The sequence below is a fragment of the Anopheles coluzzii genome, chromosome 3 (genome assembly GCF_943734685.1).
Source record: "Anopheles coluzzii chromosome 3, AcolN3, whole genome shotgun sequence".
Classification (NCBI taxonomy): Eukaryota; Metazoa; Arthropoda; class Insecta; order Diptera; family Culicidae; genus Anopheles; species Anopheles coluzzii.
The window spans coordinates 69325169-69353016 of NC_064671.1; the positions used below are offsets into that span (position 1 = coordinate 69325169).

The window sequence follows — 27848 nt, forward strand, 5'->3', positions numbered from 1 at the left end:
GGAGCATACAGGGTTTCCCACGATTTATTGGTTGGATCTCATCAATTTTTGGTGAGTCCCCATATTTTTTTGGTACGTTCCCACGATTTTTTGGCCGTTTCCCAGAATTTTTTGGTCCAATAAAATTGATATCCAATTGGAAAATACCAATAAATTATGGGAACGAACCAAAAATCTATGCGAACCCACCAAAAATTGATGGGAACCTACCAAAAAATCATGGGAACTGACCAATACATCGTGGGAAACCCTGTATTGCGATTCCGATTCTGAATCCGGAGAATCCGGATTCTGAATCGTTTCCAGAGTCAACTCCAGAATCGGCTCCGGAGTAAATTTCGGAATCGACTCCTGAATTGATGCCGAATACGGAATCGAGTAGGTCCGATTCCGAGCTCCCATCACTACAACACACTTCCCGGAGACTTCTTCTAGGATCCTTTGAGCTACAGTTTAAAGGTCATCATTTCATTTAGCTTAAAAAAGACATCTTGGTGTTTCACTTTGTTATTAAAGTTATGTATTAATCCATACAGATATCGTGAAGATTAGATTATTGGTTCCCTCCCCTAGCTCTCTCTTTCCTCCCCTCGCCCTTCCTCACTTACATGTGCGGCGGTGCCGGCACCGGCATCACGCCCATCGGCGGCGGCGGCACCGGATTAAACATCGGCCGGCCCGGATGCGGCATGCGGTGCACGTTCGGGGGCGGCGGCGGTATAATCTTCGGCTCGAGCTTGAACGAAAACTGGAGGAAAAATTGCTTCGTGTTTTTGTTCCAGTGCGTCCAGAACTTGCCCTCCGTTTTCTCCACCTCGCGAGACGGCACCTTGAACGCGATCGTTTCGTACGGTTCGGCGGCAAACAGCAGGTACTGCCACTTGCGGTCCGGCGGCTCTATCTTTTGCTCGTACGCCGACATGAACCGGTGCCGCGGCACGATGCCGTCCGTTATTTCCGGATAGTCGATCTGGAACAGCAGCGACTGCTGGCCGTTCTCCGGATCGCGCTGCTTCGTCACCCGGTAGCCGGGCCGACCAATTTTCACGAACTTTTTCGGCTCAATGCGCGGCTTCTCCGGCTGAATGACCCACGGTGCTTCCTTCGCCTCCTTGGCCGCACGGCGTGCCAGATTGGCCTGATGCTTTTTGCCCTGCGTGTGGGACAGGTAGCTGCCCTCGTTGTTGTGCAGCGTCAGGCAGAGCTTACACTCGTACGAGCCGAGATGGTTTTTCATAAAGTACGGATCCTTGTTCAGGTCGATCGTTTCGAGGGCGAGCTGGCGGAGCCGCTCGCGCCGATCCCGGTTGCTTTCGGACCAGGAGGCGACACCGCCGCCGCCGGTTTTGCCACCGGCACGGTTCTGGAAATCCATCGCACTGGAAAGGGTGGGAGGAAATTACGTTACTTTGCTGTTCACTGGAAGGTGTAGTTTATTGGATAATGGAAAAACACTTACCACACGCTGTATTTAACCGGATTTTAGTAAAAATGTGTTTTAATTCCTCCGATAATCAACAAACAACGCGTCTTTCGCCAGGTAAACAATAAATGCGATTTGACAGCTCAAGCCATACGTAGCAGCGCCATTTGCTATACAGCGGATGATAGCGGAGGCTTGAATTACAAATCAAGGAAAAAACGTCTTTTCAAATTCAAAAATGTATTTTTCTAAACAAAATATTACGAAAGTGGGATTTTTCTACGTGTAAAATGTTGTACTATTCTTTTTTAACAAGAATTCAATAAAAAAAAAATCGTTCACCAAACAGCCCTACTTGACAGCTGATTTCAAACATCAAATTTACAACCGCCAACTGTCAAACGGTATGACCCCCAGTAGGGTTGTGACACAGTTCGAGTACAGTCGCGAAATTTGTTCGTATGTTTTTTTTGTGTAAATAGAAAAGTGCTCCTGGTGGTTGGTGTTGTTAAAACGGTTTGAAAATGCTGCAAATTACCCCCGAAACGAAGTCCCCGAAGCTTTAGCGGAACAGGCAGAACCAAAGGGCAGTGCAGAAAGGTAGCTGGAAGCTGGGCCGCCCGTGCTGGCAGCCGGAAATTGGTCGTAATTGGGCGAGGCGTACCATTTGGCAAAGACGCGTACGGACGGCAGCAGCAGCAATTGCTCCACGTCGATTTTTCGGTGCATCTGTGCATCATCAGTGGTGTGTGTTGAAACAAGACGAAAAGCAAGACTGTTGTGCCACCCGTGCCACGTTCCCGTGCCGTGCTGGAATTTTAAGGATTTTGCCCCCTTTTTTTGTACATTCTCTGAAAAGCTGCAATACTTATTTCGCTCAAATGTACACACCTAAATTGATCCATGTTTTCTTCCCGCTTGAGTCATACGGGATGAGTGTTCCCTCCCGTAGCAGTGCCGGCTGGCCCGACTATTAATCACATTCATTCATGAAGGTTCGGGCCAGCGCCTACTTTTCTTTTCGTACACCAACATACGGCCTACCTACTAATCGTGTACAGATGGCACACATTAACACCAATGTGAAGGAAAAGGGAGAACAAAAACTGGAGAGGGAACGGCACCCTCTTCTCGTACAAACAAATCCGCGGTTTGACCTCGCGTTCGGTCAAAAGGCCATCCAGCGCCTCCCGTCCTGTCCGTTTGTAATTTGTGTGCATTTTAATTTGCAAAAGTAGCTGAAAAGAGAAGGAAAGAGTGTGTGTGTGTACGCATTTCTTGTGTTCGCCTGCCAACGCACTCTTCGATTGCACTGGTCACTTGATTTGTTTGCTTTTCTGTGGCCGCGAAGTTGTTATGATTATAGCTTCAATCAGAATGTGGCATGGCGAATCGGCAGCAAAAACACGACCAGAAAATGCGTGTTCGTTTTCATTTCGTTTTGTTTTGCAAAAACCGTATCGATGTTGTTTTGCTATTTCTGTGCGAGAAAAATGAGTACGAAACTTGCTGGTTTGTTTACATCAGCCGCTTAGCAAGGGAAGAATGGGGGGAAAATTGGTTAGAGCAGGGGAAAGAATTTGTTTCCGGTCGTGGTGGTGGTGGTGGTGGTGATGGTGGACGCATTACGTGCCCATGACGGGGCACTGCAATTCCTCGGCACACTTGTTGCAAGCCCTTTGAATGGCTTCCTGCTCGTCTTTTTTCTATCATTTTGTACTTCGCCGTCATTTCAACCATAAAACCGACGACGGGGCCTGCCGCGATAAGCAAAAGAAAACGAAGCACACACATAAAGCGCGAAGAATGCGAAAAGATAAACAAACCGCAAAAACGAGCTAATCAGTCGTTCTGCGGTGGAAATGAGTTTACAGTTTCTTTCTTGTTACGAAATATCGTCCATTGGGTTTTTTAATGTTTTTTTTAAATCAATTAAATTACCGCTAATGTTTATCTTTCTTTTCTTCTATCTATAGATCACACTGCCAGAAGCATTACAAACACAAACAAACGCACTCAGACATCACACATCACATCTACATTAACACAACACGCACACACCCAATCACAACCATGGCAACGAATCCGAATGACCTGGAGTTTGAAAAGAAGTACCTGGCGGACATCGAGCGGGCCATGGCGCTGAGCCTGGAAACGCTCGAGCTGGAAAAGATACGGGCGAGGCAGCGCCAGATGACGCCGGAGCTGGCGAACGATCCGAAAGCCGTCTCGCAAACGCTCGAAGAGTACCGGGCCTATCTGCAGCGGCGTGTCGCGTGCGGCACGGGCAAGGTGGCGGCGACACCGGCGCCAGGTGCCGGCACATCCAGCAGCACGCTGGAACCACCACCCGGCGGTGGTCCGGCTGTCCGGCGGCACAGTGACTCGCGCAACCCGGGCATACAGGGGCCGCCGGCGCGCGGAAAGGACGAAGCGGACCTGATATCGTTCAGTGCCGTCCCGAAACCGCCCGACCCGAAGGAGGAAGCGCGCAACAATCTGAAGGAATTGGTGGAACAGATGCATCGGTATGTGGTGGCTGCGTTTTTCGCTGGGATTTTGAGGATTTTTTTTTTATCATTTAATTCATTCTCTCTTCTCGTTTTAGTCTCAACACACAGGCACCACCACCACAACCGCCCGTTGGACAGTACGAGCAGGGCTTTAAGACGCAGCGCAGCCTTAGCATGTCGGCTGCAAGCTACGGCTTCCACCAGGCGGCCTATCAACCGGTCGGCGTACCCGGGCAAGCCCACCTGCAGGGCCCGTACAATGCGGCCGCAATGCAGCTGGTACCCTTCAGCAGCCAGGCGGCGAAACCGAAACCACTCACACCGGACGAGCTGCACCGGCTGTACAACAGCCCGCCGATGTACGCGGTGGCAACGGCCGGAGGCCCAGCGGCGATGGTAGTGCCACCGGCCTATCCCGGCACCGTCGCGTACGGTGGCGTGCCGGCGTACGGCACGGTGCCAACGATGGCCAACTATGGACCGGCTCACCAAGCACCACTACCTCAACCATCGGCCGGTGCTGCACCCTTTGGGGTGGGTGGCACACCGGGCACTCCGCTCTACCCAGCACTGCAACAAACCACCGGAATGAATGGAACCACCGGCAGTACCACCTCCACCTCCTCCTCCACGGTTGCCAATCCGGAAACGGCCCTCGTGCACGTGCCAAAGCTGGGTGCTGCCGGGCGCTCCTACTCCCAACCGCAAGCCGTCCTGGCGAGCGCACTGAGACGCCAAGCGTCGCCGGCCAGGGGCGAGCAACCGGCCGTCGTGATGCGCCCGAAAAGTGATCCAGCCAATGGGGGTGCAGGCCCTTCGCAGCAGCAGCGGCTCGGGGCCAAGGGAACGGATCTGATCGATCTCGGCTTCGAGGACAATCCGCGCGTGTCGGTGCTGGAAGCGTTCGATCCGCTGCTGTGCGGTAATCGGTCGTCCAGCGGCAGCAGTGGCGATGACGATAAAGGTAAACGGGCGTATTGAACAAAACCGCACACACACATACATACACACTTTTTGCTCAAGCGCGCGTAGAGAATAGAGAATTAGAGAGAGAGTGAGAGAACGAGAGAGAAAAGGGGTATCTTGACAATAAGATACAAGTGACAGGGAAGAGACAATAAGGCTTTTAGACCGTAAGATCGTTCGCGCACGTAGTTTAGACTCGCGCACTGCCCGTATTGCTAGAAATATGCACATTCTGTAAGGCTTTACGCGACTAGCCGCGCTCTCTTAGAGGTAAAGTGCAAACGAGAGCTACATTTGGCTCTGTTCTCTACTGAATTAGCTAGCTTTACAGTTTCGAACGCGAATGTGTAAGATATTGCGCACAAAAACAAACACAGCTTCACTCTAAATATCCCAGTCACGGCACCAAATTCCCCGGGACAGTAGATTTACAAATTACTAACTTTCCGAGTACGACAACAAACTCCGTCACACAATTGCGACATACATTCATAATTAGCCGACCACTCCACATCGGCTTATTATTAGCCGTGCCACCCGTTCCGCACCCGCTGCTGGGCAATTCTGGAAGCAATTGCGCTTTTTTTATCACGCTCGTTGTTTCCTCAAGCGGAGAGATTTAATTGCACAGACACACACTAGTCGTACTCGTCGGCTGTGGGAGTGTATGTGTGGGTTGGATAATGCTTTGTTTGGATTAGGAGTGCATCTACTCATTTCCGAATGAGTGTTATATGCCTTTACTATGAAGTATATTTACTTCAAATGTGCAATTGTTTATAGTTTGTCGAAAAGAACAAATCTTTCGGTGTTATTGCTTCCCTTTTTAATTAGAATCGATTGAATAATTTTCTTTTAAAATTCACAACTACAGTAGAACGGACCCTTTTGGCCCTTCTGTTTGTGTTTCACACAACAACAAAAATCCCAACCGCGTAATGCCTTTATCTTAGTATAATCTTATCAGTTAGGGAGTAACCGGGCTCGCGTGCGCTTTGTCGCGCTTTGTGTGGTGTGGTCCGTGGTGCTCTAACACTAAAACGCAGAAACATAGTTTTATCCGATTCGAACCTTTTTTCGACGCGAAAAAAACAGCCATACCGTACAAAGGGAAAGTGCGTTTCCTTTTCCTGCAGTGCACTTCAAGTGTGTGTGTGCCAGTGTCCTTAAGAAGAAATGTGTGCCTTTCAATGGAAACTATCAAGCGGAGCGGCGGGAAGGAGTGGTGGTAAGGTGGTTAAAGTTTGTAGGGACAAAAGAAAAGGAAAAACAGGAGAGAAAAAGAGACACGTGTTCCGTAGACATAATAGTGCCCGCTGAGGAGGTTACCGCTCATTGGTGCTGTATAGACAAGTGCTCTGTTCTTATATTGCCAGTACTCGAACCGAAATTGATAAGGGCGGCGGCACAGCACACATTGTTCAGGGGGCCGCAGACGCGCACAGTCACGAACTTGACACACCTGCAACGGTGGCAACGTCCAAGGCCGGCAGCGTAGACAGAAGTAGATAGGTTTTGAGCTAGACAAGAAACACAAAAATAATTGACGAAAAACGAACCACAAAACACGCAATAAAGCTAGTTTACTCTTACCTCACCTTACCTCTCCTGCTACGTTTTCTCCCGGAAAATCATGCTCTGGCCGTTTATGTTTTACTGTTCGAATGAAATTCCACGACACACGTGTCTGTGAGTGCGAAGAAATGATGAAAATGTTGCGTGCTCGAAAGTCGTCCGTGGCGTCCAACGGTGGTGGTGGTGGTATTGGTAGAAAGTCAAAAGGTTTAAGCGTCGAAAGCGTTAGCGTTTAAGCGTTCATTCACTCTCCGCTGTGCACTTTGTTTCACCGTATACTAACGCAAACTCTCTCTCTCTCTCTCTTCTTCTCTTCCCCAACAAACAACAGATGACACGGCGTCGACCTACTACGAAGATTACGATCCGTTCGACTACATCTACTCCGGCGGCACACAGTACTCCGATCCCGTCTACGACGCCGTCGTCAATCGCTCCCTGTCGGACAAAACGGGCACACCACTGTCACCGCCTGCGTCGCTGTACGGTGCGGTCGGTGTGCTGCCGCCACCGCCCGGTACACCCGGCGGCAGCTGTACGTACGGGTGGGTAAACGCACCGGTCGAAGCGTCCTCCAGCTCCTCCACCCAGTCACCGGTGGGCGGTGGAGATGGGGAGCCACCGCCACTGCCACCGCGCAACTCGACCGCCGCCGCCGCCGGGTACAGCCACACGATGCTGCGCGGCATTCCAGCGGGCCAGGCGGACGAGCAGTCGAACTACGAGATCATGCAGCGGAAGCATGCCCCGGCCAGCGGCGTGGAGCGGCGGGCTACACCGTACAAGCTGTACGAGAACGTGGTGATTGCCAAGAGCTACGACAAGGAATTGATCGCTTTCTACAGCATGGTGAAGCAGTTGAGAGGTAGGTTCGCTTTTGTTTTCATTATTTAATGCTGAATAGTGATGGGAAGAAGGAAGTTTTCGTCGGAATCAATTCCGGGTAGCTCCGAAGTTTTCTGGAATCGATACCGGATAGTAGGTCCGGAATAAGAATCCGGAATCGTCTCCGGGATCGACTCCGAAATCGGAATCGAGTCCGGAATAGGAATCGTGTCCGAAATCGGATTCGGATCCGGAATCGGAACCGGATCTGGAATCGGAATCGACTCCGGAATTGGTTCCAGAATCGGCTCTGGAATCAGCTTTAAAATGAAATCCAGAAGCAGCTCCGAAGCCAACCGCAGAATTGGCTCCGAAGTCGGCTCCGGAATCGTTCTTCGAATCAGATCCGGAATCGGTTCCGAAATCGGCTCCGGAATCGGCTCCGGAATCAGATCCGGAATCGACTCCGGAATCAGATGAGGAATCGACTCCGTAATCGGCTCAGGAATCGACTCCGGAATCGGCTCAGGAATCGACTCCGGAATCGGCTCAGGAATCGACTTCGGAATCGGAATCGATTCCAGCATCGGAATCGGACACAGAATTGATTCCGAATACGGAATCGGAATCGAGTAGGTCCGATTCCGAGCTCCCATCGCTAATGGTGAAGTTTGTCGTTAAAATGTTTTCTCTCTTCTTTTTTTTCAGCCCAATATCGGCACGACGATGAAGCCACCAACGTGGGACATATCGTCGCAGCGGAGATCGAGAATCGGTACGTGGAGGGCACGAGCATCAAGCTGTTGGTGCATCCGGCCCTCGACTGCTTTGCCGGTGGGGAACAAACCAAGGGACAGATCGATGGCTACGGTCCACCGATACCATTTACCTGTGATAGTGAGTGCCGCTGCTCTCTTTGAATCATTAATCAACTCCTACTAACCGTGGCCTTCTATCCATTCCTCTCTCTCAAGTAACGACTACGGTAGAGCACGTGATTGCCCAGGTGTACTGTGCGCTCGAGGGCCAGATACGCAACACGGTGAGCGATTACGCGCTGAAAGCGATCGGCATACAGGAAATCCTGTGCGTGCGCTCGCGCCTCAACCAGCTCCAGTGCGTGCACGACAGCATCAAGCTCGAGCACGACGTGCAGCTGGGCTTTGTGGCGAAAACGGCGCGCACGATGCGGGTGATTGCCCGTACCGCCCAGGACGATGGGCGCGACGCGGACATGCGGCTGGAGCATCTGCTGCCGAAGGAAACGTCGCACGCGATCGGGTACGACGATCTGATGATACTGCTCGAGACGCTCGAGGCGGAAATCGACAAGCTGCAGTCGTCGGCGGACGATGGCCCATCGGGCCGCACCATACTGACCTGCTCTGGGGTGATACAGGCGGTGAAGGCGATCTGCAATCTGCTCGGCCCGCTCGATACGCTCGAGATTGCAAAGTCGATCGAGGATTTGAGGGCTTGCTGCGATCAGGGCCAGACGGTGTACAGCTACCGGGACAGTGTGGTGAGTGACGAAGCGTACAGCAACGGTAGTTTGGCGATCGTGTCGGAGAGTGGGGACTATGCGGAGGTGAAGCTGCGGCCGCGCACGGTCGCCGAGCAGATCCGCTACCGGTGCAACGAGGTGCGGCACGCCATCCAGAGCTTGCTGGAGATTTACGCGCAAGCGTTCCGGGTGAACTTTAGCGTGAACGTGCCGGAGTACAATGCGAACCCGATCTCGATCTGTAACATCTCGCAGGCGGTGATGGTGAACGTGTCGTGTCTGCACCGGCCCCCGCTGCACTGGCGGCACGACGAGTACAATCTGGGCGTGCAGATCTATCACGGCGCGCGATACATTAGTGAGCCTTACGTGGTGCAGTGCTCGAACGAGCTGTCGGGGATTTACCCGCGGCTCACGTTCAACTCGTGGATCATGTTCCGCAATCCGGTGTGTACGTTGCCGCGCGAAGCTCGGCTCGTGGTGGTACTGTACGGGTGTGTGCGGGAACCGGTCGACGGTGGTGGTACGAGCGATGGAGGTGGAGCTTCAGGTGGAACCGGTGGTGGCGCGTCAGGAGGAGCAGCGCCGGGTGTGAACGATCCGGGTGGGTCAGAAGGGCGCATGACCAAGGTGGAGCTGGGCTGGAGCTCGCTGCAGTTTTTCGACTTTGAGCGCAAGATGGTACAGGGCTCGTATCTGCTGCCGATGTGGCCCCCGACGACGGATAAATTCTTCGGCCCGGCACCGTCCAAGGGCACGTACCCGATCGGGGGCAGCTTCCCGATACTGAGCATCGAGATACCGAGCTACGGTGGGGCGGTAGTGTTCCCCGAACCCATACGCAACCTGCCCCCGGTGGTGCAGCTCGACTTTGCCAGCCTCGATCGCAATCTGCAGCAGGAACTGATCGACACGGCCGAGCAGGGCTACTCGCCGGACAAGCTGGAGAAGCGCGAGGTGCTGTGGGAGAAGCGTCACTATCTGCATCGGTTCCCGCACGCCCTGCCGAAGATATTGCACGCGGCCCACAGCTGGGACTACGCCTGTCTGTCCGATCTGCACGCGCTGATCAAATCCTGGACGGCGCTCAGTCCCGTGCAGGCGCTGGAGCTGCTGTTGCCGCGCTACCCAGACCTCGAGGTGCGCCGCCAGGCGGTGGAATGGATCGCCGCCATGCCGAACGATGAGTTCGTCGACTATCTGCCCCAGCTGCTGCAGGCCCTCAAGCACGACACGTACGAAGGGTCGCCGCTAGCGATGCTGCTGCTGCGCAAATCGCTCGAATCGCCCCGCATCGCGCACCATCTGTACTGGCTGCTGCTGCACAGCTTGCCGGGCGAAGCGCCCCAAAACATGATCGACGCACAGGAGACGGCCTGCGATGCGGTGCTGATGAATCAGGCCCGCTACCATCGGCGCAATCAGCTGATGCTGCGCGCGCTGCTAGCGATCTGCGGCGAGAAGCTAACGGGCCGCTTCCTCTCCCAGAACATGATGTGCAAGCGGCTGGGGGAGGTGGCACAGAGCGTGAAGCTGGCGAAGGATTCGCACCGGCTGCAGGTGCTGAAGCAGGGCCTGGAGTCGGTCAACCAGCTGCTGATCGATGGGCCGACCGTGCTGCCGCTCGAGCCGGGCGCCGAGGTGACGGGCGTGATCGTGCGCAGCTGCAACTACTTCAACTCGAACACGCTGCCGCTGAAGATCAACTTTGCCGGGCCGGACCGGGTGGTGGTGCCGGCCATTTTCAAGGCCGGGGACGACCTGCAGCAGGACGCACTGACCATCCAGATGGTGCGCATCATGGACAAGATGTGGTTGCGCGAGGGGCTCGACCTGAAGATGGTCACGTTCAACTGTGTGCCGACCGCGTACAAGAAGGGCATGATCGAGCTGGTGTCCGAGTCGGAAACGCTGCGCAAGATACAGGTCGAGTGGGGCGTGACCGGATCGTTCAAGGACAAATCGATCGCGGAGTGGCTGGCGAAGCAGAACCCGAGCCAGCTCGAGTACCAGCGGGCGGTGGAGAACTTTACGCGCTCGTGCGCAGGGTACTCGGTCGCGACCTACATACTCGGCATTTGTGATAGGCATAACGATAACATTATGCTCAAAACGTCCGGACATTTGTTTCACATCGATTTCGGCAAGTTTCTCGGTGATGCGCAGATGTTCGGTAACTTTAAACGGTAAGTAGCAGAGACGTTCGATATCGTTCATATACAGGGGTTTTCAACTCACTTTCGAAAGTGCTCATCATTATTCACCGCCTGCAAGATGTTTTTCAACAGCTGTCAAATGATGTATTTGCATTACACGGGTTTCTACAGTCACTCTCCAATCTGAACAGCATTTTTCACTGCTAGCAAGATGTTTTTCAACAGCTGTCACCTGTTTTATTTGCATCACAATAACATTTAAATTCTTACACATGATTTTTAAACACATCACAGCAGTGGATAGGTTGTGTTGAAAATCCCCCGTGTTGTGTTGAAAATCATGCGAAAGAACTGATACATTATTGTGATGCAAATACAACATTTGACAGCTGTTGAAAAACATCTCACAAGCATTGAAAAATGTTGTTGACATTCTAAATTGACCCGGAAAATTCTGTTTAATAAAATTTCAATTCTTACACATGATTTTCAATACGTCACAATCAACTGTCAAATTCAGTCCAGCTTGAGACGTGTTGAAAATCATGTGGAAGAACTAAAAAATATTGTGATGTAAATACAACATTTGACAGCTGTTGAGGAATGCACCTCGTAAACAATGAAAAATGTTGTAGAAATTGGCTCGGAAACCCCTGTAAGCCCCGTCTAACTCATTTCTGCTTTCTTCCAGTGATCGAACGCCATTCGTGCTGACGTCCGACATGGCGTATGTGATAAACGGTGGCGATCGCCCATCGGCCAAGTTCCACCAGTTCGTCGACCTGTGCTGCACCGCGTTCAACATCGTCCGGCGGCACAGCGATCTGCTGCTGCACATGTTCGCGCTGATGGCGACGTCCGGCATACCGGGCGTCACGGTCGAGGCGGTCAACTACGTGCGCAATGCGCTGCTGCCCGGCCAGTCGAACCCGGAGGCGGCGGCCACGTTTGCGAAGATGATACACATCTCGCTCAAGTCGTGGTTTACGCAGTTTAACTTCTTCCTGCACAACATTGCGCAGATGAAGTTTTCCGCCGAATCGGGCGACGGCGAGCTGCTGAGCTTTATACCGCGCGTTTACACGTAAGTTCGGGGTGCAATTTCAGATACCTCAAGACACTTTAATGTTTTGTTACGTCTCGTTGTACTAAAGGATGGCCCAGGACGGACGATTGAAGACGGTTTACGTGCACGGGTATCAGAAGCGATACGACCAGGAAAAGTATTACACGTACATTCTGCGGGTGGAGCGACAGCATCAGCCGGACGCCGCCTATCTGTTCCGCTCGTACAAAGAGTTTTGCGAGTTTCACCAGAAGCTCTGCATGCACTTCCCGCTAGCCAAGCTGCATAGGTAAGTGTCGTACGTAAGCCTTAATCACTCGAACGGTGAAAAAACGGGACAAACAGCGACCTGCGACAACGTTTGTTTTGGTTTTGATACAGTATCAGCATGTATCAGACAACATACCAGATGATATCAGAGAGGGCTTTTACTGATAATTCGATAAAAAGCGTTTAAGTATCTTGCTTATGACTCACACGTGGGTGAGTCAGTGTGTTGTGGTCGTTCTATAACTCATGCAACCAAACGCTAATCACATAATTAATTAATCTAGTTACCAATTCCAATTCCAAGATAATGCTTTGCATCCTTTTTATTCGTCACACTCGCTCGTTACACTCTAAGCGGAAGTTTCCGACGCGTTTGAGTCACTGGCACGTGCCCTTGGTGGTGGAATTTGTACTGCCGGCGCGTCCTGCTGCCTGCCACTGCTTTCTAGCTGTGCGTGAGCCCGCTGGTTTCGCATGCCACGAAGCGTCCGGGGCTGTGCGATCGGTTCGGGCAGGTTGCGCGGTGACGGCACAGCTGCCACCGGCTGCACCATGCCACTCCGCAGTGAGGCGGGAGCATTCCGTAGCACCTCGGGGTCGATCTGTGTTTGTGCGGCCACCGTTTGATTGATGCTGGAGCGGTGCTTCTGCACAAAGTCCCAGTTGAAGTCATCGTCCGAGTCGGAATCGGATTCGTGGTCGTTTCCGTTCGTAATTTTCATGGAAGTTTCTGGACGCGCCGGAGGTTCTTGCTTTCGTTCTGGCGGTGTGACAGGTGGCGAGGGTTCCGGAGCATCTTTCAGGGTAGTCGCTCGGATGGAGCGCGGTGGAGGGGTTGGGATCGCTGTGACTATTTCGTTGGAAAACTCAACCATGCTGGATGTGGCCTCGACTGGGATCTGTGGCGGTGGTGGAGCTCGTTTCTTGAGGATTGATTTGGGCTGGGGAGGAGATGTTGGCGGTGGTGGGCTGGATGCGGCGGTAGTGACCTGTAGCACCGGTTTTCGCTGTGGTGGAGGTGATGGAGAGCTTGCAGATGATAGCGAACCAGTCGTGCTAGATCTCAGCGAGTCAGGTGGCGTAGAGTTGCGAAGCTTTACACGCTCAAATATCACGCCATCATCTTGCGGACTCTTCTCCGCAGGTTCTCGATTAGGTAGAGGAGATGATGTTTCAGGTCTTGCCGAGATGTTGGACCGTTCCGAACCAGGACTGATTGGTTTGCGAGCTTTCACTCGCTCGAAGATGGCTTCGAATGAGTCATAGATTGGTTCCTCGAACGGTTCCTCAGCAGCGAGCGGCACTATGTATTCGGGCTCTGTGCTAACTTCTCGTTTTACAGGACTCGGAGCATCCTCACGTAGTGGGAGCGAGTTACTGGAAGTCGTCCTCGGAACCGGCGTAATAGGCACTACATGGATTGGTGATGATGCCCTTGGATACGGATCACTCAACACCTCCACCGATTGTGGTGATCGTAGCTCGTGCTGCTGCAGCACTTCTTGCTGTCTCTTTTCAAATCCGTTTGCGTCCTCCAGGGAGTTGGCAAGGTTCATAAGCGACTTTGCCTTGGAAACTCCCTTCCTTACCGGCGGCTTCGGGGCGGCATAGTTCGGCTCGGGCGGCATCTCGTAGTCGTCAGCACTAAGCTGCTGCAAACGGTCGACTGGAGTGTGTGGTGCTATCTTATCACGGCTATCAGCTTCGGCGGCGACATTGGTCATTGAAACGGGCCTGCTGACGGAAGAGATTCCAGTCGGTATGATGGGTGCCGGTGCCGGTGGGGACGACCGGGCCGCTGTCACACGCGCCCGTACCGTGGAGGAGGAGGAGGCGGCAGAAGATATCGAGTTGGCGGTGGGACTGTTTGTAGACGTGGTGGGTAGATTGCCATTCGCACGCATTGCTGAGGGGGAAACAAAGTGGACGAATTTTGTAGACGTTGGCACAGAGAGGGAGAGCGTGGAGTCGTTTGCTAAGATACTTACTGGCACGGGCGATTGCTTGCGGAGGCGGTTCCCAGTAGGACGAACGAACTGGCTCGATAAAGTCCTCAAAGTGTGTGCTTTGGCGGTACACCCCAATCACTGTTCCGGCCGTTGCCTGTTATTGGGCGTAGAATTTGGTACAGTTCAGTAGTATAGGTCACACAGATTTCTTGGAATTTCGTCAACTACACCTACCTCCTTTCGGCGAATGTCCCTTTCCGGTGCCGGTGGCACACCGTCGAAGGTTATCCTTCGCCGAAACCATTTCAACTTCAATCCCATTGTCCCTGAATGTTTGCAAGAGCTCTTGTGTGATGTCTTGTACTCTTTTCTCCAATGTCTGAAGAGATAGGCACCAATATCTGTAGGCACCTCTCGAACGCAATGACACTTTACGACTGAGAGTCTCAATCCGAAGTTCGTTCGACACGACTCTGCACTGTCTACACCGATTCTCCGCCCCACAACTGGTAGATAATGGTATCACGGAGGAATGATACCACCATCTGTGACCCCTCTCCCTTCTCCTCCAGCACATGCGTTCCTGGAGAAGGTGTCGATTGTAACACGGTCGATCGTTTGGCGATATCTTATCACCGAATATTGTTTCAATGAAATAACCGACCACAACGAACGCCGGTGTGTGCGTGTGTGGTGTGTTGGTCGATACAAAAAGGTGGTAGAAGGTGCAAGGGAAATTCCATTGAAGCCAATCGGGCAAGGATAAGTTTTGTTTTGTGCGGCGACAGATTGGAAGCGTTTTATTTCCCGGATCAAAGAAATTCGGAGGGGATGGATGGAAAGATAGCGTGCAATTGTGCCTGTAGGACCGATCATAGATTAATGCAGGAATTCGATGTTGTAGATTGTAAACTGCAAACTAGTTTCCTAATCAATACGTGACGGCGAACTTGGACGAGATGATGCTTCTTGTTTAACTCTGATACTGATTGTGTTACGAAATGCGAGGAACCTACTTGAGGACTTTGTTGGGGTATTAAAACTACAGCAAGCTTAAACGCTGTGGAGGAGCCCACTTAATGTGGTGGTCGTTATCTTAATTGACAAGTGGGCTCTTTTGCTATTTGCCATATACCCGTATATACTCGTGGGGTTCTTTGGCGGCTTTTTTGTGTTTGTGTCGATGTTTATTTCCCTTTCGCTATCAGACCCATTTTAGCGAGCTTTGTTCTATTCTAATCCCATTTTTGCTATCGATTCTGTAAAAACAGCCTGCCCTCGGGCATCCATGTCGGGCGCTCGAACGTGAAGGTGGTCGCCGAACGTCGTCTTCCAGAGATACGCCAGTTTCTCATCTCGTTGTTCAACTCGGCGGATGAAATTGCACATTCCGATCTAGTTTACACCTTCTTCCATCCGCTGTTGCGCGACCAGCAGGAAGCAGACATCAGTTCGGCCAAGGTGAAAGGTAAGTCTGCAGATTGGGGAAGCTCCAAGAACGGACGCATTTTTATTCCGCAATACTTTTTTGTCTGTTTTGCGCAGGTATACCGGCAGCGATGGAGGACGGGCAGCCGCCCCAGGTCGGTGGAAAGATCAAGATTTCAATGCAGTACCACCGGGACACGCTGATCGTGATGATACACCATGTGGTCGCGCTGCCCAACACGCCCGGTGGCCAGCCGCCCAACACGTACGTGAAGGTGTACCTTAAGCCGGACAGCTCCAAGGCGACCAAGCGCAAAACCAAAGTGGTGCGGAAGAACTGCAACCCTAGCTTTATGGAAACGGTAAGCGGAACGTTGCCTGTCTAGGGTTATGCAGCGAGAGTTCACCCACAATCCGTTTTAATTTGCAGTTGGAATATCGGCTACCGCTCGAGTTTATCCAGAAGAAGGTGCTGCAGGTGACGATCTGGTCGCACGACTCGCTGCAGGAGAATGCATTCCTCGGTGGCATTGAGCTGCCGCTTGCCGAAATAGATTTACGTCGCGAAACGATACAGTGGCACCAGCTCGGGTACCTAACGCGGGTTTAAACAAACAAACAAAAAAGGGACCGGGTTCGTCGTCTCGCACTGGACCAATGTATCACGTATCTAGGCGGGGGTTTCGTTTTTGCCTCACCCCTTCCTTTCGCACTATCGTATTGCTACTATTGCTGTGCATTTGATTGTAATTGCTCTTATATGTTTTGATGTTGTGTTGATGCTCATTCGCTTAGCTTGTCACAGTATACTCAAAAAAATCCGGGAAAGAAAGGAGAGAAAGAGAGTGAGACTAGCGAGTCGGTAACCAGGGTTGTGAAAGCAAATATTAACGAGCTGTGTAGTGAGACACGACAAGGGTGAATCATTTGATCGACACTCGAGCTGTATTCTTGTTACTGGTTTAGCTTCCTGCAATTAGGCACCATTACCACAACTTTACAATCATTTCACAATTCGCCTTTAGAGAACAGCGCAATGCAATGCAAGCCTTTTCTTATTAGAGTCTTATCAACGCGTGATCAGAAGCAATAACTTTACTAATTGTGTTTAATTGTGTGCATTTTTCGTCCAAATCAAATAGGACGAGCCTGTGTGTTATACTGTGGGGTAGCGTTCGTTGCAAAACAAGATATACACGCGCGTCTATGTAGTTTCGTGCTTTATTTTTTGTTGCTGTGCTTGCAACTTACCGCGCCTCGTTCACGTGTGCTCGGGCGTGGTGATCCATTAACAAGAGGATATTTTATTTATTATTGTATACTTGCACCTCGAACGAGCGAAACATGGGCTCGAAACGAAACACTCGCACCGTGGGTGTGTGTGCGTGTGTCCGTGACCTGATGTTGAATTCGTTTCGAAGAAAGAAGATAAATGGAGAGAAAATATATCTATACTAAATCGAAAATTCTGCCACGAACGAACTCTCTGGCGCCCTGTAGATGCAGCGAATGCGATTGGGCCGCGATGCGAAAGAAATTTAAGTGTTGCGCGATACGGACGGATGTTCTTATCAATTTATATACACACAGCGTTGGCGAGGGTGAGAAATATTTCGCTCCCTATCGTATCTTGATGATCGTCCGGGGAGGTGTATTTGATTGCCGGCAAAGAGAGAGAAAAAAAGAGGAGTTGCTACATAACATCACCGAAGTGTAAGTACAGGAGCTTGTCTTGAAGAAGGTGATAAGGTGCTTTGGCTCAATTCACTGGATGGTCGGAAGGCACCCGGTCTTCCATGGCGCCATTAGGAGTGTTCAGGTGAGTTTGTTTTTGACAAGTTTTCTGTGCTACTGTTTTTCGTGTTTTCATTTGCACCTTTTTAATAGTTTATAATCAGAATCTTGTACTACCTTTTTGCAATTTTACACATTTTGGATAAACGTTCAGAAACGTCCATAAATGAGAAATGATTCATGACCAATTCATTCACATAGCGATAAAATACGATTATTTACTTTATGAATCACTTTTTCACTTTAAGATTTTATACATTTCTTCAAGCTAAATATGTTGATGTGCAAACAGATTAGATACGTTTTTAGTTCACTTAGTCAGTTTCAAATGATCAAATATAACATTCGATTTGATCATTTGAAACTGACTAAGTGAACTAAAAACGTAAACGTATAAACGTTAAACACTTTAATAGCGTATTGTCGAAATTATGAATTTTAATCTTTATTTTTCCACCCAACCGGCATCTAAAATCATCCTTTCAACCGAACAATTAAACCAAAAGCTCCAACCATCTGATGCCGAGCATGAAACGTCAACCCTCGTCCAGCTTGAAGAGGTGTTCATTCAAGCCTTCAAACCGGCCCAACCATTCCCCATCCCTTTCCAATCGTACAACATAGGCTACTGCCTTCCCCGCAGGTGGAAGCGAGAGCAAAAGCCGATATCAAACAACCGAGCGAGCGCTATATCGCCATCTGCCTCACTCCAACCGACACCGGTTAGGAGTAGAGTGTGCGAGCGGTGAGAGAGAGAGAGAGAGAGAGTGTATGTGGGAAGAGAGTAGGAGGCAGCGAACTGTCAAACAGGGTATAGCTTTCGCTTCAAAATGAACGTTGGGTAATGAACTTTTTATTTCACCGAAAGCTGCGTTACCGAGCGGACGTACCCCGAACCCGGCGCGCATAACAAAATTTCCCCGTGCTTCTTGGTTCTTGGCTCTGGTATTTTGTTTTTGTCTTGGGCTTTCCGTTCCTTCCGGAGAGAAAGCGATTTAATTGTTTTCATTAAAAAAAAGTTTATAAAAAAAAATAAAAAAAAAAACGGTTAAAGAATGGTTTGCATAGAAAATATTTAAAATAAAAACGTGTTGCAAGTGAGCATAAGAAAACAACGGTTAACGAAAGTGTAAAGTGATTTAAAAAATTGTCACCGGAACCGGCATAGTTTCCCGCCGAAACGAAGAAAGTGTGCAGAAATATTGATAAGAGATCCCGGCACCGGCAAACCCCCTTTTCGTCGCTCTTCCAAAGCCAAACATTTGCCCAACAGTAAAAAGAGAGTGTAGTGGGAAAATTACACTAACGGATTTTCCGACCCACTCCCATGCTGTGAGTGTTGCCGTGTATTTTGTGTGAGTGTGTGTGTGTTTGCGTTGGGATAGAGTGCAATAACAATCGTGTCTCCAATTTACCGGCGAAACGGGAAAGTGAACGAGGTGAAACGGGACTGAGCGAAGGAAAAACTGTCGGCGCTCCAAACACATATGGAAGCGTCCAAGCAGTTGAAAACTGCTCGGTTCCCTCGGTGGCGCTTTCGATGCGTTTGATGCTGCTGCTCTAGGGAAGGGCAAGAGCTAATCATTTGCTGCGTGCGGAGATAATCAACTTCCCGCTCTTCCTGCGTTTCTTTTTTTGATTTCGGGTGAACGCCAACCAACCACCACCCTCCCGTGGGCAGAAGGCAAGGCCCGCGTCGCCCGTATGTCACCCGCGCGTACTTATGCTGATAACTACTCTCCATTGGCAGCAACATAATCGTCTCCGCCGTACGCACAGAGTGTGTCTCGCCTCGTTTTCTTGTGTGTGGCCCAGCATAGCCAAACATACCACCACCATCATCATCTGCAACCGACAAAAGGGCCGAATTCATTATTCCCTATTCTGCGGAGTATAGCAACAAGTGGTTTACTGACTGCGAGGCACACAAACACACATCCTGGTGTGTGGAACTTAGCCACCGTTTCTCCAGTCCAGTGCCCGACTACCGTGTTGGATGATCGATTTCGGAAGGCATTTTGATGAGCTGTGCGGAGTAGCGTGCAGAAGTTTCACTATCCACCAAGAACGACCCTGAAAAATTGCCGACCTGCTGAATAGAAGAGTCGTGTGTACTGCTCGTCTCCTAGTGAGTGTGGGTCTGGAACGAGCGCAAAAGCGCAACATAATTAGAGCTAATTAGCACCGAACACGGCGTCTCTCGCTCTTTCTCTCGCTGTCTCTCGGTGCGATCAGTTACGCCCTACTGATCACGCAGTTCCGACCACCAACGTCCGGCAAACGTGTGCTCTCCGATCGAGGCGATCCTTATTAGCGGGCAGTTCCTGAGGGATCTCTCCTGTGGTGTTTGTGTGTGGAAGTGCGTGCGACCGTTCAGTGTTCTCAAGTGACCCGGTGAGACGACGACCACGTGCTCTTGTGTGTATTCTCCGTGCATCTCTGTGTGTTTCTCAGTGCGTTCCATGTGTGTGGGTGTGTTTGTGTCGCTGTGTGTGTGTATACCCGGTGAGTGTGGTCAGGGTTGAGTTGGGTCCTCTGGTTGGCCCCAAGGTGGAATGTGTACCCAACAAGTACGTGAACCGGTCAGTGACAGTGCTTCTTCAATGAATTGGTGCGTGTGAGAGCCCTTCTTAATAATCGCTCAACGACATCCGCAAACGCCAGAGCGGGTTTGTCCCGAAGTGCAGAAGTTCTTGAAGATATTCGGGATTAAGCCCGAAGAAGAAGAAAAAAAAAACAACAAGAATCCGCGAATCTTCACCAAAGATCCGTGGTAGTGTTTGTGTGTTTGTGGTGGAATATCTCGCTACCTTTGCTTCTACTACCTTGCTACTGGGAGCAGTCGCCCAGCAACGGCCGTCAAGCTGGATTACCTAAACGCGATGGATTTCGACGACGGGGACCTGAAGGACATTTGGGACACCGATCTCGATGCGGTAAGTCGTCATGAAATCGTAAAACCAGATGTTTTTTTGCCTTTGGAGCTCATCACTTTGAAGTTGTCCACTGCATTTGGAGGGAGTATTGGGGAAGATCTTGAGGCGACCAGTTGAACAGAACTTCTCTCGATGCATTTCCTGTATTTGTTTCTTTTCTTCCCAAAAGCTGCGAATGACTAATGCACTCTCTCTCTCTCTCTTGACTGTGAGCAGTGGATATGCGTGTGGGTTTAGGGTCCCGCTGTGGGCGCCCGCTCGTGTACAAACCAATGTACTATGCATAATGCTGCATCAGAAAAAAAAACACTATAAATAGCGTTGAATGGAAATATGCGTGTGCGTAGGGGGTTTGTCGCTGTTCTCACTTTCTTCTTGAAGCGGAGTTATCCCCCTCCCCCCCCCCCGCTCCCCGCTCTTGGGTCCCTTAAAGTTTTGCCTGCTGCGGGTGTCGAGAGCAGAGCTGGACGGTTTAGAGATTAGAGAAGCCGGCCGGAAAAGGCCGCCACACAGCAGCAGCATATACACACACACGCTGCTGCTGGTAAAGTAATTGAAACACATGTGCACGATACTTGCTCCGGCCTGTTCCCGACACCCACCCGCCGGGGTTGGAGTTTTCAAGTCGTGGTCTCGTCGTCTGCGGCGCGGCACCGGACTGGATAGAGCGGGCGGGCGTTTCGAGATAGACGATCGTAAAGTCGGCGGCGCGGCCAGTGCCAAGTGAGCACATGTGTTGTTCGATTTATGCTCTCTAGCTCCCCCCCCCCCCCCACTCCCGCTGGAAATGGGTCACACACATGCACGCACACATGTGTGTTTAGACGGTGCGCCCCTGGGCCAAAAGATTGATTTGGGACTTTCGATCGGAAACTAATCAATTTTTCGGGCGTTATTGCTTATTACTTCACTTCCGCTTCTCGTGGTCGGTTGCTTCCGAAGTGAAGTGAAAGTGACACCGCTTCTCCTTCCTTTCCTTTAAGGTGCATTGCGCTTTTTCTTTTGGAATGTCTGGTACACGCACACACATTGCACAGGTCGTCCTGTCGTCCTGAGCCCCAAAAGGGAATTGACTGGGCGGCACAAACACCCTCCAGTGTGGTTCGCTTTCGACAGACACCTACCCACCTCCCAAAGGGGAGGACATATAGAACACAAAAGCCTGCGTGTGTGTGTGTGTGAGACACTAAATCGATTAGGCAACAGCAGCGCCGTCACACTTTTCCCAACCCTGTTTTTTTTTCCTTCCCAAACCATTTGAGGTTTTCCATTTACGCGTACAATATTCACTTAAACATTTGTGTGGTGGTAGTGGTGTGCAATTGAAGGCTTATTTGTCGTACCCTTTCTCTCTCTCTCTCTCTGTAGACGCCCTCTTCCTCATTCTCTCGCCCTCCAGCCGGCTACTCCAACAGCCCAATTCCATGCGCGCAACCGACCGTTACTGATTGCCCACGATGATGATGGTGTGGTGGCGGTGCGCTGCACTTTGCTCGCTTTGGGAGCTTAGTTTTTCCTGCTGGGAGAGCGAAAAAGTGGCTGAGGAGAAGGGGGGAAAGGGGTTCTCCTTTCCATTCATCCAATCTGGTCGGGCTGGTTGATAGTAAAAAAAATCCCCACATCGCCCTCCCAGCACATTCCGGCCGAACTCGTTTGTCCCGTGATCGGCTAATGCTCATGGTGAGGTAACAACAATAGAAATCATGACACTTCACCTGCCCTCCTCACTGTATCTCCCCCTGTCTCTATCTCTATAGAGTGAAATGAACAAAAAAGCAATCACACCGAAATGCCATCATTTTCATCAATGTCTTTATACCTGTTGACTGGTGCTGATGCTGATGATGGCATGCTCCGGCACGCATGTTTTATGAGGTGTTCCACCTTCATCACCTTCTGCCATCGTGCATGGTATACCACACCAACCATCAACCACCACCGCTTTGCAATTGAGCTGTTAAACAGGGCCGACAGGGCCTCCAAAATTTTTTGCCATCGAACAAAGTAATAGAATATTTCGTCGCCTACAGTGATTTGCTCGCCTGTGTGTTAACCCCTTGTTTAACGGTTTGGGGCGTTTTGGATGCCACTTCCACCGTGCACTTGAATTTCTCCAATTTCGATCAGGATCGGTTCCGTTTGTGCCTCATCCGTTCCGCGACACTGGGCAAACTTCCACACCAGCGCCCATAATGGACCTCTAGTCACTGTGTTGCGTTTTTGTGCGCCTTTCGAAAGGGTGTGGTCCGTAAGGGTGTCGGTCGTAACATTCCTGCCTTTCACTTGCAGCCCTTTGGATTTCCTGCGAGTCTCTCCGGCCCGGGGTTTGTGTCTGGCCTTTCTCGTCTGTATGCGAGAGTGATCTATGCGATTATTGCATTGGTTATGATTGCAGCGCAGCTAATCGATCGCTATTGTATCGTTGGTGTTAATGTCAACTGTTGTGGTGAGCTTTACAAAGGTATTTTATCAACAATCTATCTACCAAACGATTGGCTCTGGGATCGTGGATTGATACAATGGCTTCGATGCGGCATCAGAACTCTTCCAGGAATTAAAACAACAAATTCAATCATCTCTAAACACATTGGCTGCTCCTAACAAAACGGAGTGGGAAGCACAGAAAATCTATCCCTGTTATTTTTATCAATTTATGATCGATACGTGACGCTAAGTGCGTGTAATCTCAAACGTAATCGGGTAATTATGGAACGGCGCACGGCTTGAAGGCGCTTATGCAAGCCGAACTCTGCGCCCTTCCCAAGCCCACGCAGCGCATGGCCCTACAAACGAAGACAATCTTATCAACGCGGGCGTCCGAGGAGCAGGAGGAGAAGACCAAGGCATTGGAAAGGGAGCGGGAATGTATCATTATAACGCACACAGCACACCTTTCCCGATATGGAGCTGGACGCGAAATGGACCGTGAATAAAAAGGAGGGGAATAAAGAATTGGAGTCCACTTCACTTCCACAACCACTTTGGGATTAGGGATAGGAGGTGGGCTGCCCCAAATGGTCGAAAAATCGAGACGTACAAACACCAAAACAAACGACCGGGGTATTGCATCCGGTGACTGAAGGTTCAAGATAAGGGCACACCGGGAATCTCCGACTCCGAGCTTTCGGTGGTAGAAGAATTGTCGTCTCTTATTGAAGTGCGTCATCGTGGCTGTGTGGTGGGACTTTACGAGGGTGATGATCTACTGTGCGGCAGCTTGGGGAAAACCGCACACCCACTATAACAACAACCACTGTGATGGGAGGCGAGAAGCAAAACAACCAACTAGAGGGTCATGTTCTGAAAATATCTTTGTTGAATGAATGTCTGGATGGATGCTGTGCTAGGCCTTGTCTTGCTTGCGAATCTAGTCTGCCAGCGTAATTTGGAAGCATATAATTTACCGCGCATCATGACCTAGATTTATGGCGTTGGTAGCATGTTGGAGTTGGAGCACGAGTAACGCACGGGTTTGGGGGATTAGTGAGGACCGAGCGAAGAGAGGGACTCTCCGGTGTTGTTACGAGCGATGCGTCCGTCCTCTGGGAGTGGGAGTGTACGGCTAGTGAGTGGAGCATTCAAGTGATGTCCCAAACAAACTACTACCGCACCGAGGAGAAAGGGCAGGTAGCAGCAACCACTTCCAGCTGATAAGCTAGCTAATGGACATTGCTCGTCATTGTGTGATGATAGTCCCACTCTATCCCTCTCCTCTACAGCGACGCAGCTCTCCAGGGAGAGAATTCCCCCCATGGAAGGGTGACATAGACAGAGAGTGCCCAACGGACAAGTGATCACGCGGAGAAGCGCGCACGATCTCCCTCTGGAACTTTGTTGTTGTTTTCCAGATTCCGGGAATCCCTTCTCGGGAGGTTGGCCTCTCTCGCACCCTTAGCTACTGCCCCAATCGGACTCTGTCCCAAGATTGTAGGAATTCTTGAGAAACGCTTTACATTCTACATCCAGTACACATACTGCAGTACTCACCGGATGCAGTGCCTGGTCGTGTTTAACCTTTCGAAAGTGGTGCCCGATGTTGACCAACAACACCTTGCACGCAACCACCACCGTTTGGTGTGGTGTGATGTGAGCGGTTTGATAAGGCGACGCGATCGGTGCGCGATATGCATTGCATTTGTTGCGGCCCTCGGCTTGTATATTACCCCGGTCTCGGACCACCTGGGCCGATAATGAAGTGTGGGACAATTAGGTGAGAGTGGGGGCATGTTTAGTGAAAGAGGGCCTCCAAGCGGTGTTGCCGCATCGGGCAAAGGATAGCCTGGTGGTGGTGATAGTGGCCACACGTGTTGCTAATCAAGCTCAAGTGCTCAAGAAATTATCCCTTCTCTTGCGGGTCTTCCAATCGCAGAGGAAAACCGATACAAATGCGTGAATGTTGGTACGCCTATTGAGAAGATTTCAGCAGCCCAGCAGAGTTCAGGACCTGGTTGTGTTCTTGGAAATCAACTCTGTTTTTATAGGGGCAATTTGTGTGATGCGGACTTGACGTGCGTATACCCCGGGCGATAAGCCGAGTCATAGCACTACCAATACCAATCATCATCCCAATGCCGTAATACTGTAGTGTACAGTGGTGGCGCCTTTGGGTTTCCCACTGCCCAGTGGTCCCGACGATTGGTGGCTTATCGCCAGGTACCACCGAGGGTGAAGCGAGGGCATTACGAGATTTCGGATCCGGCCGTTTCGGTGGGTTCGATACGATTTTTGTGTTCTTCACACTTTTTGGACCCGGCCTGTAATCAATTATTCGCTAATCGTGTGCGCTTGACTACGCTGTGCTCCAACCAGAGCCGAGGGAGAGAAGGAGAGATTGTTCTGGAAACTGGTGGTGTGCCAGCTCGCACCGCCGAGTGGGGGAGACCCTTTCGGGCTTCAATAAATTGCCACCTGAGAGGTGGTTGTGAGACCACCCTCCCCGCCTTCAATAAAACAAAAAGGGAAAGTGTCAAAAAAACAAAAACTTGGGAGCACCCATTGAATGATGGCGACCTTGAGCCTATCTTCTTGACGGAAACGAGTTCTGGTAGGGGCGCGAGAGAAGTCTGGCGGCGTACTACAACGTTTGCGCGTAGGTTGGTTAGCGATAATCGGTCCGGTTGGGTGTGTCTCGAGGTGGTTCTAGGGCAGGACAGGAAAGTCATCTTACGCGCCCGTTCATGTTCTTCGCATATTTTGCCCGGACAGATCAGAACCTGGACATCTCTAGCGATCCAGAGCCTGGGAATTGGACGACTGTAGACCCGTGTGGGCGGGATAGGTCTAGAGTTTGAAGGTTGATACGGCAAATACAATGTCCACTTGGGGCACTTGTTGGGGCCCAGTCACTAATGCGAGGATTGAGATAACACCTCCCAGCCGGTACGGTCTCCGACCACTCAGCTACGGACGTGAAGTTAATCACTCTCTCGTGTGCACGACGACTTCTCGGTCCTATTGCCCAGTTTGTTACGGGAGGAACAAAAAACCAATTTAGGGGTTTAATTTTTACAACCCGTAGTAGACCTGAACACCTTTTTATTTCGCCTCCATGAGTCTGATAAGTGATGTTGTCACAACCCCCGGTGGCTGTAGGTGATTAAACATTACTTCCGTTAAAGCGAGACCTAGCAGAACGGAAACAGACGACTATTATTTGCGTAACAATGTGTCCAATATGTCGAAGGTGAGTTGCTAGAAGGGAAGAGGACGCCAAATCCTGAAAAAGGTGCAAAAGATGTGTCTCGGGTGCAACTGCTCGTGACTCATAAATGCGCTCACTCTCGCTCGCTTCCTTTCGATTCCCCCGGATCTCTCCCGGATCTTCTGTATCTTCATTAGTTCGTGTTAACCCTGAGAGGAGGGACCGTGACCATGTGTGATGAAGATGGGAGAGCCTCTCTCCAACAATGTAGTGGCGTAAAGTCGACAAGTCAAGTGTCTGGTCGACCACCCTGCCCCGGCTCCAATCCATCACCACCGCCTCTGATGCTCTGATTGCGGAAGTTAACAATCGAGTGCAATTCCTCGGGCAAGAAATGGTCACATGTTAGAAGGCGTGAGTGTGTGTGTATGTGTGTGTGGGATCTGACAAACGACTGGACTGTGGAGTTCCGATGATTCTGGAGGTGCCTGAGAGCTGCCGTGGTGGTTGTAGATGGTGGACACGAGCGTAAGAAAGCACCGTTATAAAAGCTAGCATTAGTAGATAAATAAACGTGAAGATAGATTGCGATGATGGGCACATTCTTGAGCCGCAGGTCTGGTTCGCTGCGGCTTGCGGAAGGTGGGAAAGGTTGGGCGGCCGGCCGCCCGGTGAATCTCGTCACGCTCGAACGGGCGGGAACACACGAATAGACACAAACACGGAGAAACATGCTGGATGAAGAAAAAAAAAGCACTAGACAGACGCATAAAAAGCACACAAACACACACACACAGAAAGATGTAGCTGCTAGTGGTCAGTCTAATAGACGAGCCATGAAGCTGGACGACTCCATGCTGTGGGACGACGTGGTGAGGAACAGTCTTTTGGGGCCTGGAACACGATACAAAAGAGAACACACAATCAACGGGAGAAAGAGAGAGTGAAAGATAAGAGAAGACGGCGGGAGGCGCATGTGTATATGTGTCTGTGTGTGTGTGTGGGTTGAATCGTGATGATCGCGTGCGGCGCGGCTCCATGCTGCTGCCATGGCAACGCGCGAATGAACCTGCGAGTGCATAGAGGCATCCGCGTGCGCGCCTCCAAGGAACGATCGCGATCGCTCCCTCTCCCCAACATGGGTTTACTCCCGGCGGCCAGCAAAAAGGAAATGCTTTCCCTTCGTTTCGCCGCCCCTTCTTCCAACGACGCTTCCCATTCGTCTTCTGAGTGGAAATTTGCTCCACCGCGGTCTCTGCAGGCAAGCGACGATCAAAGCGGAAGTTAAAAATGAACGACCGATCACTGGCAGTGGAGGCGAAAGAGTGAGCGAAGTACGCAACAGAGATAGAGCGATACAGCGAGCGAGCAAAAGGGAACGGAGATTGTAAATTACTTTATGAATGCAGCTCCTCGCCTCCCTTATTCCCATACCCCCGTCAAGACCACATCAGGGGGGGGGGGGGGGGGGGTTGGTAGTTGCTTTCCCTTTACCAATCTCCCGTGCGCTCGCTTGCGGCAAAGAATGGAAAGGAAGTAGCTAAAAGGGAACATGGTCTAAAGTGGTACAAGTATGCATGTACCCAAGTGAGTTTGTAGAAAGGGGGAGAAGAGGGTGGAAGAGGGTGAAGGGGAGATGAAAGAATCCTTCTACGAGAGCTGAGTGGGTGGAGGGTGCAGGGTGCTGAAGCTGAAGCCGAAGCAGATGGAACGGAACGCAAGGAAATTGTATGTTTGCGCACGTGTAGCGCACACTGCACACATGCCTTTACTGCTTTTCCATCGAGCTGTAGATAGGGAAT

General features: G+C 50.9%; 4 protein-coding genes across 7 annotated transcripts in view; 2 read left to right on the forward strand and 2 right to left on the reverse strand.

The window, feature by feature from the left end:
- Positions 1-497: 497 nt before the first annotated feature.
- Positions 498-1566, reverse strand: LOC120958853 (splicing factor 3A subunit 2). Its single transcript, XM_040381917.2, has 2 exons — positions 1460-1566; positions 498-1379 (listed from the first exon to the last, which is right to left on the reverse strand). The coding sequence occupies exon 2, from the start codon at positions 1373-1375 to the stop codon at positions 605-607; it is 771 nt and encodes a 256-aa protein (XP_040237851.1). The 5' UTR covers positions 1376-1379; positions 1460-1566; the 3' UTR covers positions 498-604.
- A 261-nt stretch (positions 1567-1827) lies between these two features.
- LOC120957408 (phosphatidylinositol 4-phosphate 3-kinase C2 domain-containing subunit beta) lies at positions 1828-16886 on the forward strand. 3 transcript variants are annotated; one of them, XM_040379610.2, is made up of 11 exons: positions 1828-2023; positions 3400-3951; positions 4032-4900; positions 6809-7342; positions 8011-8199; positions 8277-10992; positions 11654-12046; positions 12117-12317; positions 15519-15715; positions 15793-16037; positions 16106-16886. In XM_040379610.2, exons 2-11 carry the CDS (start codon positions 3497-3499, stop codon positions 16283-16285), a joined length of 5979 nt encoding a protein of 1992 aa, XP_040235544.2. In that variant the 5' UTR covers positions 1828-2023; positions 3400-3496; the 3' UTR covers positions 16286-16886. The 3 variants fall into 3 exon arrangements, with proteins under 3 accessions (XP_040235544.2, XP_049466271.1, XP_049466272.1); XM_049610314.1 differs by lacking the exon at positions 1828-2023 and adding an exon at positions 2067-2168; XM_049610315.1 differs by lacking the exons at positions 1828-2023; positions 3400-3951; positions 4032-4900 and adding an exon at positions 6598-6684.
- Positions 12607-15234, reverse strand: LOC120957410 (uncharacterized). Its single transcript, XM_040379614.2, has 3 exons — positions 14482-15234; positions 14287-14401; positions 12607-14204 (listed from the first exon to the last, which is right to left on the reverse strand). Exons 1-3 carry the CDS (start codon positions 14566-14568, stop codon positions 12649-12651), a joined length of 1758 nt encoding a protein of 585 aa, XP_040235548.2. The 5' UTR covers positions 14569-15234; the 3' UTR covers positions 12607-12648.
- Positions 16887-17219: 333 nt separating the features above from the next.
- Positions 17220-27848, forward strand: part of LOC120957409 (cyclic AMP response element-binding protein A) — a 95500-nt gene continuing 84871 nt past the window's right edge. For both annotated transcript variants that reach the window (XM_040379611.2, XM_040379613.2), the window contains exons 1-2: positions 17220-17494; positions 17976-20405. In XM_040379611.2, coding sequence (XP_040235545.2) covers positions 20352-20405 — 54 coding nt within the window. In that variant the 5' untranslated portion in view covers positions 17220-17494; positions 17976-20351. The remainder of the gene's footprint in view (positions 17495-17975; positions 20406-27848) is intronic.

Coding starts and splice junctions, on each gene's coding strand:
- LOC120958853 (XM_040381917.2), bottom strand. CDS start 1,375: ATGGATTTCCAGAACCGTGCCGGTGGCAAAACCGGCGGCGGCGGTGTC.
- LOC120957408 (XM_040379610.2), top strand. CDS start 3,497: ATGGCAACGAATCCGAATGACCTGGAGTTTGAAAAGAAGTACCTGGCG. Junction 7,343..8,010: donor CATGGTGAAGCAGTTGAGAG/GTAGGTTCGCTT, acceptor CTTTTTTTTCAG/CCCAATATCGGCACGACGAT. Junction 8,200..8,276: donor GATACCATTTACCTGTGATA/GTGAGTGCCGCT, acceptor CTCTCTCTCAAG/TAACGACTACGGTAGAGCAC.
- LOC120957410 (XM_040379614.2), bottom strand. CDS start 14,568: ATGGGATTGAAGTTGAAATGGTTTCGGCGAAGGATAACCTTCGACGGT. Junction 14,402..14,481: donor GGGACATTCGCCGAAAGGAG/GTAGGTGTAGTT, acceptor GCCCAATAACAG/GCAACGGCCGGAACAGTGAT. Junction 14,205..14,286: donor GCAAGCAATCGCCCGTGCCA/GTAAGTATCTTA, acceptor TTTCCCCCTCAG/CAATGCGTGCGAATGGCAAT.